This window comes from Branchiostoma belcheri, unplaced genomic scaffold (genome assembly GCF_001625305.1).
Source record: "Branchiostoma belcheri isolate BF01 breed outbred unplaced genomic scaffold, Haploidv18h27 scaffold148, whole genome shotgun sequence".
Classification (NCBI taxonomy): Eukaryota; Metazoa; Chordata; class Leptocardii; order Amphioxiformes; family Branchiostomatidae; genus Branchiostoma; species Branchiostoma belcheri.
The window spans coordinates 153,408-166,513 of NW_017802913.1; the positions used below are offsets into that span (position 1 = coordinate 153,408).

A 13,106-nucleotide genomic window follows, 5' to 3' on the forward strand; every position below is an offset into this window, starting at 1 on the left:
CGATAGCGCCGTGTCGCAGTCGAAATAAACTCAAAATAATGGCGCAGTACACAAGTAGAGACATGGTTTTGATGATTAAAAAATGAGTTGTATGAGAAATTAAACGTTCTTGGAATAAACAGGCTAAAAGAACACAAAAGCATGCCGCATTTGGCGGCTATGAACCGGCTCGCGCTTCTCATTACGTAGTGCCGATGTGCGCCCGACCGCTCGATCAACGTAAATTTCGGCCTCCTTTGTGGTTCAAAACAGACAACTTCGTCCCTTTTGGCGGCTTGATGTCTTGATATAAGAAATTTTCCGCCGATTTTGGTGATTTGTTTGGCATGTTTTTGGTTGAAAATGTGTTGCAACTTGACAATTTTTTTTTCAATTAGCCGGCATTGGCTTTTCAAATAAGGGGCTGATAAACAATGGTGTCAATGGGAAACGGTTTGGGTTTTCACAATTCTTTTCAATTAGCAGACTTTTTCTTATAAGCGTTTTGCAATTAACTGGCTGCCACATGTATATTGTACATTGAAAGACTATGTTTACAACTATGGATTCTACCAACACATATGATCTTTCATTCAAATAAACTTCATTGTAAACATACCTCAAATGGCAAGGGTAACAAAACAAAAGGAACACCATGACTTGGGGCGTAAATATGAGTTTTTCATGCCAGGACATGACAAACGTTATAAAACGTTAGTGAACACAAAGCATCCGACTTACCCGCTTTTAGCAAAGTTTGCCCAGTATGTCATGATGGCGGCACTCAGCATAATCTCCGACTTTGTGTAGTTAGAATCTCTGTAGATCCGCAGTCCCACCAGTGGAGCACCGAGGACGAAGGGAAGGTCCTCACTGTGTGCCGCTTCCACCCAGGCTGGGTACGGACTGGAGCTCGGTCTGTGGTTGAACGTGTAGAAATACGTGCTTGTCTCATAGTTTTCGTTGGAATGCAAGTTGCCCAATATGATAAGTGGCACGGCCACTTGGTGCTCTGTAAACATCCTGACCACACCGTCTCTTCTCGTTCTGTTGTTTTCCTCGCCCCAGTTCGTGTACATGAACGCCACGGCATCTTGTATCTCGTTTTCTCTGTAGGGGTAAACTTGGTTGACGAAGTCACCGATTATTAAACGAAACCCCTCATCATCAATACCTTCATCTACCCCAGGGAAATCTTCGACATACTTGTACCCATCTTGTTCCGTCACGCCCATTAGGATGTCGTAACTCCGGAACAGTTCTCCACGCATCAGTGTTTTGGGATTGTCTGGAACGACGTCACCATCTATGATCGGTCCAAATGTAGATTTGAAAGGATTCGGGGAACTTATCTCCACCGCAAGAAGATCTCTCCATGGTACATTGCGGAGACATTCAACTCCCTATAGAAAATATTAAATGATATTTTATCATTGGGGCATACATATATTTCAAAACGGTGCCCGGCCGGGCTGTTTGCGTGAACAAAAAGAAGCAATTTATATCAACATTATAAACAAATAGCACTCATGATTAGTGATACTAAACTTGTTTAGTGTGTTTTTAAGGCTTTCATACTTTTCGTTCCTGGAACAGTTGTGTCTGTATGTGTGAAGGGAGGGTTCATTACTGGTTTGTATGTTGTATGTTGATGAAGTATGTTGATGATGTATGATGATGAAGTATGTTGATGATGTATGATGATGAAGTATGTTGATGATGTATGTTGATGATGTATGATGATGTATGATGTATGCCGATGTATGGCGGATGATGATGTATGTGTGAAGGGAGGGTTCATTACTGGTCTGTATGTGTGAAGGGAGGGTTCATTACTGGTTTGTATGTGTGAAGGGAGGGTTCATTACTGGTTTGTATGTGTGAAGGGAGGGTTCATTACTGGTTTGTATGTGTGAAGGGAGGGTTCATTACTGGTTTGTATGTGTGAAGGGAGGGTTCATTACTGGTTTGTATGTGTGAAGGGAGGGTTCATTACTGGTTTGTATGTGTGAAGGGGGGGTTCATTACTGGTTTGTATGTGTGAAGGGAGGGTTCGTGACAGTTGTGTTTGTGTAAAGGGAGGGTTCATTACTGGTGTGTCTATATGTGTGAAGGGAGGGTTCATTACTGGTGTGTCTGTATGTGTAAAGGGAGGGTTCATGGTATTTGTGTCTATGTTTGAAGGTAGGGTTCATGGCAGTTATGTTACTATGTCTGACATGTTGATGATGGGTTCATGACTGGTGTAGTAATGGTCGTATTATGAGAGTACATGTTATGTTAGTGGTGCGTGTTGTTGTAGTTACGTTCGCAAAGACGGTTATGTTTTCAGAGGCGTTCGTGTGTGTCTGTGTGTTTATGTGTCTGTAAACACGATTACTAGAGAGAAGGCTTTAATAGATTGTCGTGATATTTAGTAGGTGGGTAGGTCTTGATGACACCTAAGATTATTAGATTTTGGGTCCCCTGACTGCTTTTCTTGGTACCGCAACGGTACGTCCAGGTTTGGGGCACGAAATTTGGATAATAGGTAGGTCTTGTGCTGGAAAAGAAGTGACATGAGTTTGGGTCCCCTAGCGGCTTGCTCGGGAACTACAGGGGCGTTTGTTGAAAAATTCTTCAAGGAGGATAACTCAAGAACCGCTAGAGGAATGGTCGTGAATTTCGATATATATATATATTAGATTAGCTTAAGTGATGCTTGACAAAATGAGATGATGATAATGCAAATAAGGATCTAATTTGAATAATTAATGAGGGAATTCTTTAAAACCGCTTTGTTCTATGATAAGACTTAACAAACTTGTGACATATGTATTTGAGAACAAAAGGACATCAGCAGATATCAATATGTAAATGAAGGCATTATTCGCATAATTATTGAGAAAAAGTCGGAATTCCTGCTGGGAATTTCACACTTGCAGCATTTCGAAGTTAAATAAAGGTGAACATTATTAGACATAAATTATTCAAATCAGGACCTCATTTGCATTACCCATGAGGAAATGTTAGAATGGCCTTCTTTGTTAAGATTGTCATTAGGTGGATGATATGATATGCAATGTATATCATGATGTAATTCATGATATAATTCACAACAGGCAAATGATATTATTTGTATTGTCAATGAAAACATAATTCATCAGTTGTAAGGTAAACATAATTTGGCAAAGGTATGAAGTCGTGAAACTCTAGTTTTAAATGTATTTTATCGGAACGTTGGTATTATCATATAATTTTTGCTTCATGTATAAAGTATATAATAAATGTTAGGAATTTTGAATTTTCAAACCATATCATTATGGTAGAAGTAAACGTTTCCAGAAGGCATACCTAGTGGTGCCAAATATTGACTGTATGTTAGCTTTTTCTGGAAGGCGGTCATTGAACAATTGGCATGGTTTTTAAGTGGTTTACGGGTTTGATTGGTCAGTAGAGGAAATCTTGACATTTGCCACCTTATTTGTATGTTGGACATATAGCCAATATTCTTTAAGATCTGCATTATGCAACATTAGACCACACCAATTTAAGGTGTTGTATCTCGTTTTTTTTTTCAGAAAAATATGAAGCAACAGGGCGAAAAAAAACAGGCCAAGGCACCCCGTGATAGCCGGAAATGTTACAATATGAGCCATGAAGTGAACATAGCAGGCTGGTTTATAATTAAAACAATAGATTTTGAATATTTAGTAAACAAAATTACATTGTTACATTGTAAACAAAATTACATTGTTACATTGTAAAAACTTTAAGAACTAGGAAGAAAAGGACATTTTTCAACCGCTGCTGTATTTGGCAGTTAAGTTAGAAAAAAAGGAATTTTTTTTTTGCAAATCAGAAAAAAATGGACGGGGCAATCCGAGAAGCAACAAATTAAATTGGTGTGGCCTTAGGACGAAAGTAATTTGCCTCAACCCTTCTCCATTGCAAATAAGTGAAAATCAGGAAGTGGCTGTGTCAAAATATGACGCCTTACGAGTGTGTTTAATACTGAAATGTGACATAACGCTGTAACTGAAGACAGTAGATCTAACCAGTGTAGTGTTGGGCCTGCAGCAGGAAACGTTCTCTGCTAGAAGATTAGAAAAGCGCCTTGGGTCGGGAGACAATGACCAGGAAGCTATAGCCGACCCACCCTGAAGAATCGCTCTTCTGAATAGACCTGCAACACAGTGGGTTAAGGCCCACATACTGAGCATATAGCATGTGAAAATATCAAATTTAATTCTAATTTTTGTTCACTAAAATTCGTCACCAAATTAGAATTTAACTTACAAAAGGCCCATGTACCGAGCATATAGCATGTAAAAATCCTTTAAAATATCCAAATTTAATTCTAATTTTTGTTCACTAAAATTCGTCACCAACATCTGAAGAGACCAAATTAAAAATTTAAATTACAAAAGCGACTCGCAAGGATGAACCAAAAAGATGTACCCAAATGATAGACCGACTCACCGGCTGCTTCAGGTGCGAGGGTCAGCAGATTGATGTTAACAGCTCCCGTCTCAGGGCCAAACAGGGTAACGCGAGTAGGGTCACCCTTAAAATTGGCTATGTTGTCATTCACCCACCGCAGCGCCGCAATTTGGTCCATTAGTGCGAAGTTACCAACAGCGCTGTTATCCGTGGTACTCAGGTACCCTGTGGTGACAACGTGACAACATCTACATGTAGAAGGAAATCCCTTCTATCAATCTCACATTATTGACATAATGACCCCGAATAAAACTTTCATAGATGTATTCTTTTCCTCTGCCTTTTACCCATGATTCTAACAAATTCAAAGTCATATTGCAGTGTTATACACTTCGAACACCAAGGGTACACAATGATCAAATTTCAACGACCGCGGTCGCATCCGAACGTGAAGTTGCGGACCCATGAAAAGTCTCCTGTGAATAAGGTCACATGTCTGGAACTCTCGGAAAAGTACGCCCGGAAGTGTTTGGTCATGAATTATCCTGATGAAGGCGACAGAGGTCGTTGCAAAATTTGATCATTGTGTGTATAGTGTAGTGTTGGAAGTGTTGGAATAAAGTTAAGCATCCTGCTATGATTACTACCAACACAGATTATCTTCTACGATAGTCTTTTAAGATCATTATCATAACATTGTAATGGTTCAGTCAATCTCTCCAAAGAACGAGGTTTCTATAATTTTAATTGCCCTCTGACACGAAACGCAGAGTGCCTTTGTTGAGTGTAGAGGGCAGAGACCACCATTACTTTTGGCTATGAAGGCTATTGTTAAATACCCTGAAAGAATAATACAAGCACATGTACTTTCCTATTTATTAGTATTGAAAAAACAGAAAATCACAAGGTTCTCTCAAATATGACAAAGAAAACAAGGGGCTGACCAGCTCAAATCCAACTACTGTGCAGCACAGTGTTGACATTTGCCCTTCATAAGCAAAACTAGTCATGTGATTTCTGGTGCTGAAGTACTTTTATCAGTCCTTATTTCAGGGTACTTAACTAGTGCGTTCAATGGCCAAACTTAATGCGAGTGAGTGCCCTTATTTTCTCGAAGACGTGCTTTGTTAGTAAGTGATTAAAGATGTATGCAAAAACAATTATGATGTATGGTGTCATTAAACTGTAAAATTGCAAAGATTTACCGAGGATGCCAATTCTGTAGTTGATCGTGACCACAACCACAGTCCCGTGACTGGCTAAGACGCTTCCATCATACATGCTCCCCGCTCCGTGCATGAAATCTCCTCCGTGGATGAAAACCATCACAGCCAAGGGGTATCTTTCTTTTTTGTCAATGTTTTCTGGGTCTGCGAAGAGAAAAAAACATGGTACAAGGTAATCAATGAACAGATACTTCGCGGTTGTAACTACCGATATTCGAAAATATATCATATATAGTATATAGAGGCTAGCTCCATGGAGGTGATTAGGCCGCTTCTATATTGATGTATTTTTTACTTGTTATTGATAATGTAAATTTTGATGTTGTATATGATGTTGTATATGTGTTTTTGTATGGGGGAGGGCAACTTGTAAAGGTGCGTATGCACCTGTTTTGCCCTCCCTTTCACTTTGTGGAAAATCATAATAAACAAATAAACAAATTAGTACAGACCTGCGGCAGAACTTTTTGTACCTCCATAGCACTAGCTCCACGGAGGTGCGATTTCCTGCATTGCTCATGAGTGTCAGCCTGTGAACTCAGCCTTATAAACGACCTCGTACGCTCTGCGGACTCGGTCGTTCATTCGGTGGTTATAGGAACCGACCATTAATTATGACACTGTATTCACCTCAGGGCGGGTCATTAACCCTATAATAAACACAGGACCAATAGATATAAGAATTCCCCAGCGCCATATCTAGTCCGCATACTGAAAAATACACAACAAACCAATTAGTTGCCATTTTCGATACAGTATATTTTATTGAGAGGATACTGATGAAATTAATGTGAATGTAATTCTCAGTGTTTACCAACATTATTCGCTTTAAACACTTTTCGACATGTTGTGCAATTATATCACATCTCTGTGGTGAAACAATTTCTGCACCAAACTTGATATATTGTATTGAGAAGACATTCTCGCAACTTCTGCAAAACGACCTGAACACGCTGGAAGAATGGCAAAGCAAATGGCTCATGCATTTTATTCCAGAAAAATGCTACATTATGCACATATAAACAAACAAACAAACAAACAAACGAACACCACATGCAACTAGCTACCAGTTTTGTTTTCAGGCTTTAGCAACCACAAAAACCCATCCGTATCTGGGCGTCACATTGACAAGCGGTCTGAAGTGGGGTAATATCACAACTAAGGCTAATTAAAATAAACAGACATTGTGAGTGATCAAACGTAATCCGTGGACATGCCCAACTAGAGTAAAATCACTTGCATATACTTCACTTGTAAGAGCAAACCTAGAATATGTCGCCACAGTATGGGACCCATATACAAAGAAAGACAAAGATAAACTGGAAAGGCTACAGAATCAAGCTGCAAGATTCTGTATGAACAACTATGAAAGAGGTGCTAGTGTCACGGAAATGAAAAGTAACCTACAGTGGGTGTCACTGGAAGACAGAAGAAAGATGTCCAGACTATGAATGATGTACAAAATGACTACTCTCCAAGCAGAGGTTTGGGTTTGGGGTTATTTTTAGCGTGTTTTTAGGCTTTTTTATCGGGGTTTCTCCGATATCGGAGTTTTTTTCCCACCAAACCCAACTGTCACGTTTCTTGAATAGGTTTGCCCCGCCCCGGGGTGAGTGCCGGCAGAGGTTGGGTTTGGTGGGAAAAAAAATTCAGTGCAAAAGAGAAACCCCGATAAAAAAAGCCTAAAAACACGATACAAATAACCCCAAACCCAAACCTCTGCTTGGAGAGTACAAAATGACTAATAAACTGGTGGACATCCCAATTACTAAGTACCTAATACTAGTCCAGAAGAGAACAAGAAATAGCCATGCCTTCAAGTACCAACTCTGGTACTTGAAGGCATGGCTATTTCTTGTTCTCTTCTGGACTAGTATTAGGTACTTAGTAATTGGGATGTCCACCAGGATATCAACCAAGGATTGAGGTGTTCAAGAATTCAGTCTTTCCTAGAACTATCGCAGAGTGGAACTCGCTGTCACCAAGGACAGATAGCATTAAACAATGTCTAGAGTTAGATGTTCAAGGGTTAGGTGTAACAAGTCGATCGGTGTAATGTAGCCAGCTGCCGCTGCACCGTGTGCCTGCGAAGCTGATGTGTTACACCGAAAGGCGGGGGTTATACCGGCTATACAGACACAGCTCTAATGCGACTGTACGCCGAGAAAACAGGCAACCACCTGTGTTCGACAACATCAGCCATGTCATATAGCGAGATGACGTTCACCAATAAGAGGACCCCATTTCCTTTTGGTTATGACGCAATAACCTACTCAGCGGTGATTAAATCCCATAAACCCCGAAACCAAGTCGAATGTTCTGTTCGAATGACGTCAGATGGAACATGGTGGAACATGATTCGGATTAGAAAACAGAATCTGTCTAACTACATCTTTGAAGTTCCCCGACATCTTTGCAGAGAGGGCACATCACAATGAATGTGGAATTCTTTTTTTTTTTATTCCAACATGTAATCACCAGACGTGGTGACGGCACACTCAAGTTTTTTCAACTTATATTAATGCCGCCACCAACACAGGGGACAAATACATGACAGGACAATACTCATTTACACCTGAGTAAAGTGAGGAAAGTCGTGTTAAGTGCCTTTCCCAAGGGCACAAGATCGGTGGCATGTCAGGACTCGAACCCGGGACTCTAAGTTCCGAGTCGCGTCGCGTACTCTGCCGCTACGCTACACGACCCCAATGTGGAATTCAATCTCCAACTTCCAAGCATAAGATATCGAAGCAATAGTAGACCAATGGGACGCCCTGGAAAAACTAGCGCACCATACGGAGATAGACAAACAAGGGCACACGTACCAGTTTTGCTTGTTTGGACAGACAGCAACTTAACCAGTTGGAGGAATCGCGGATGGAAAAACAACAAAAGTAGGATAGGCTATACTATAACAACGTTAATGGCCCGCCTATTTCTTTGTGTACATGATGTCATAAGGCCTGGTCATTTCCTATAACCACCTTTTAAACCGCATAGTTTGCTAGCGCTTCGGCGGTTCAATCAGTGGTTATAGAAAATGACCAGGCCTTGTGACATACACTGGGGGGGGGGGGTCATTAACCCTTAATTGTCTTTCTCTCAAAGCACCTGCAGACGATCAACACTTCCTGGTTAGATAAATAAAATGAAATGCTATTATATTCTGATGATAAATGTCGTTGACTCCGTACACTTGACCGACGAGGATGAGTGAGTGAGTGAGTAAGTGTCTCTTTGGCATGTATATCCCAAACTTGCTCTCACAGATACAGATATACAGATACAGAGGTTTATACGCTTCTGAAGCCATTTTACCATGTTAGTACCACTGCTTTCATACTTATCGCTTGATAACTACATCTGTTAACTGCATCTCTCTCTCTCTCTCTCTCTTAAAAACAAATTAATAAGACATTCAAGTATACAGATTGAAAATTGAAATAAAGACTAAACTTAAACTTCCAACACTAGAAATAGAATTGGGACTTACCCCAAATTTTCGGTTGACTCCATCAACCTTGTTCACGGAATGGACCCGTCTACTCTTGGAACGTGACGTCAGAGACACGTGACCGTAGTAGCGGGTCATACGTGCCAGATAACTTGTGTCGCCCCCCGTCTCTGTTCAGGGTAGGTCTTTGAGCTCTTATGTAAACTGCCTCCTTAACTCCTCTTGCAAAGAAGTCCGATTCAGAATCAAGGATTTTAACCCCTTCTAGAGATACTGAATGTCCCGGGGACTCAATGTGAATATGTTATGAGACTTCTGAGTTTACAGAACTCGGACGTTGGTGTTCCAGGAATCTCGTTTTTAATGCACGTTCTGTCTCACCTATGTATGTCTCCTTACATGGACCCTTCCTGGTTTGACCCTGGCACTTGATGTGGTACACTACTCCACACCTGTTTTCCTTTGGAGTTTTGTCTTTCGGTGCCACCAGAATATTCCTAAGTGTGCGAGTGGGTCTGAAGCAGGTCTTAAAACCGTACTTGTTAAAGATCCTCCGAAGGGCCTCAGAGGTACCCTTGGAATATGGTAAGACTACTAGTCCCCTATCGCTACTACGGTCACGTGTCTCTGACGTCACGTTCCAAGAGTAGACGGGTCCATTCCGTGAACAAGGTTGATGGAGTCAACCGAAAATTTGGGGTAAGTCCCAATTCTATTTCTAGTGTTGGAAGTTAAAGTTTAGTCTTTATTTCATAATGACTTGTACCAACACAGATGAACTTTCATGCTAAGATTGAAATTTGTTACATAATTGGTGGCGGCGAGACATCGTGCTAACGAATGCTTTCCAACATGAGTCCAAAGGATTCAAAATACGTTTGCATATTTTACAGCATTCTGCCGCAAGGAGGTTATACCGATCTACTGATGTGAATCTTGTGAAATGGTTTAAACTGCCAAATTGTTGGTTCAGTAACGATCACCCAATCTCCTACTACCTGGGGGTGGTGATTTTTGGAGTACCACAGAGTAATCTTCACTTGCGCTGATGGAGCCTCGCGTGGCAGGTATTTTCTTATCGCGTGGCCACTAACAGCGCGCGCAGAAGATAAGTCATAAAACATGGCGAACGGCACTGTCATTATCCTTAAAAATGGCTGAGAGTAAGTATCTTGAACCGTCAAGTGTATTTTTTTTAAATATCCTAACATGGAGTAATGTAGATTTTGTAGGATTTTACCTTTCTCCTCCACATATGACCGGTCCCTTGAAGCACGTAACAAGGAGGATAGTGAAATATTTTTCAGTGTTCGTTAGGAAGCATGCCATAATCCATACCACCTGTAAAGGCACTGCTCACATGCTGACCATGGCGGGACATAGCTATAGTGTACTTCAGAAGCCAGATACAGCCGGAAAGCCACGTCGAGAGTTCTATGCGTTTCTCTTTTCCTTCCGCGAGAGAAAGTAGTCCGTTCCACGGCTCCGGGCGTCGACTCGCCTCACAAGAAAGCTTACCGCTAGATTATACAATCAAATAACTTCCTTATTGTAACTTATTCATAATATTTAGACTTCTTTATTTGCTCCCCATGAATTTTTGAGCCGAGAATGTACCTTTCTCCTTTTGATATCATGACCTAAAATTAGGCAATTTTAGTGCAATTTCCCCGTGTATTTTCACCTTGATGGAGATTTCGCACCAACAGGAAATTTGTTGGGTGAAAAAGAGCAAACCTTAATCTTTCTGATGGTATTTGACTTATAGACGATTTCGAGGGCGAAACGGGTTTCCCCCCAAATTCGGTGAGGCCATGTCACGGGAGCAGGCAGGCAATTTTAGTGCAATTTCCCTGAGTATTTTCGCCTTGATGCAGATTTCGCACCAACAGGAAAATTTTTGGAATAGAAAGAGCAAATCGTAAACTTTCTGATGGTGCTTGACTTATATTTGATTTCGAGGCCGAAACGGGTTTCCCCCGAAATTCCGTGAGGCCATGTTACGGGAAAAAGCAGAATTTTTCCCCAAATAGAACGCGCATCCCTGGCGCCGCGGCCGGCGAGGTACGTGTGTTCTACGGAGCGCGCTCCTCTCCTACATGCCCTATACATGACCATACATCGCTAGATTTAAATTATTGTCGACCTACGTCTAAACAACTTTTAGTCAGACTACACTGGGTGTTAATTCATCTTATATCTAAACAGGTTCCTTTATTTTGCACGCAGAATATATGTTTGTGGTCCCTTGATAGATATGGCTGATCTGAAAACTCGAAACCAGCGTCTGCCTAAACGCGAGGAAACATTATACTCTCGTAGCTTCCTGACCTTTGAAAAACGCACATCTAATTAGAGCAAGCGGACCATTAGAACTAGAATACCTCAAACAATGATTCATGATTGGGGAGAATTCAAAGAATAATTATTGTATCCGTTTTTCTCGATTTGAATGGCGCTGGGTTTAAATAGTTACTTAAGAAAAGTTACATTTATCGACCTGCTGGCTTAGTAAAAAAGTAGCCTATGGACACAACCCAACGCTTCTGGTACCTAGTCAGGACAGTGCAACATGTACATTGCATGCTCTGATTATGGGTAAGTTTATCCTGGATCTGTTATCCAATCTACAGGTAAAGTCCATGTGTACTGCTTACTATAATAAGATAACAGGTCCTCATGTCCCTAGTTTTACACAAAAGCATTTGCATATTTCTAAAAGTGCTGGGTGTTATCAAATCCCTAAACATAACTCTCTCACATACATCCTAACAATTATACACAAAATTACCCAAGACCCATTAACGTTGCTTCAACCTACACTGGGAGTCCCATGTTAACAATGTTGTCAGAAAAGGCAGTCAAAAACTCTATCTACTCAGTCAGCTCCGGAGCTTCAACCTTCCCTGCGACGATCTTCTCATTTGCTACAAGACACTCATACGACCAGTTTGCGAATACGCCGCCCCCGCGTGGCACCCGGGCCTAACATCAGCTCAACGAGCAAGGATTGAGGCTATACAGAGAAGGGCATGTCGGATAATCTTAGGACCTTCATACACATCGTACGCGGAAGCATGCCGCAAACTTGACTTGCCCACACTTGAAGCCAGACGTCGTACCCTGTCTTACAACTTCGCCAGAAGGATGCTTGACTCTGAGACTTACAGAACTTGGCTCCCACCTTTGCGTGGCGACATAAGTACCAGAGACACTAGATCTAAGCACCTGCTGAACCCTATCAAAACTAGAACAAGTAGATATTACAACAGCCCCATCCCGTACATGACCAGACTCTTGAATGAACACTAATACCTATACAAGAACTGTGAACTTGCGAACATAGTGAATCTTGCCAATATGGGTTAATGTTGTTAATGCTAGCCACGTATATTTGTGTAAATGTGTTAACGCAAACTATGACGAAATTAATAGTAAGCCTTATGAGTTTATGAGTAATGAGATGAGTAATATGAGTAATATGAGTTTCTATATTGTGTTAATGAGTTTCTATATTGAGTTTCAATGAGTACTGTTAGTTTGTAATTTAAGATTTTTTAGCAATTGTACAAGGTATGCAATTCAGCCCGGTGGCTGCAAATTACTTTCAATAAACCATCTATTATTATTATTATTATAAGAACTACAGGGCTTGAAATTCATTTTTGGGAATAGGTGCACTGGTGCACCCAACCTAAAAAAATTAGGTGCACAAAAATTTCAGTGGGTGCACCATATAAGATAGAATAAGTAGAATGTCAGCGAATGTTTCTTCTCTAAATAAAAGTACTACAACTTAGATGTTAGGAATATGCTGAAAACTAGTACTACTTTACATTTAACATCTTGACATATACGTAAACCTACAAAAAACATTTGGGTGCACTGGGGCACCCACAGAAAAAAAATTGGGTGCACAGCCCCAATTTTGGGTGCACTGTTAGGTTCACATGCACCCAGTATTTCCAGCCAGGTCAACGGATTTAAGCATTATGTCGATGTCAATATGTAATTTTAAGAAATTC

General features: G+C 40.8%; 1 protein-coding gene across 1 annotated transcript in view; it reads right to left on the bottom strand.

Annotated features, from left to right (window-relative positions):
* Nucleotides 1–716: 716 nt before the first annotated feature.
* LOC109465099 (neuroligin-4, X-linked-like) overlaps nt 717–13,106 on the bottom strand; it is a 36,034-nt gene continuing 23,644 nt past the window's right edge. Inside the window, 4 exon segments of the mRNA XM_019762239.1 lie at nt 717–1,382; nt 4,017–4,144; nt 4,441–4,626; nt 5,607–5,771. Coding sequence (XP_019617798.1) covers nt 717–1,382; nt 4,017–4,144; nt 4,441–4,626; nt 5,607–5,771 — 1,145 coding nt within the window.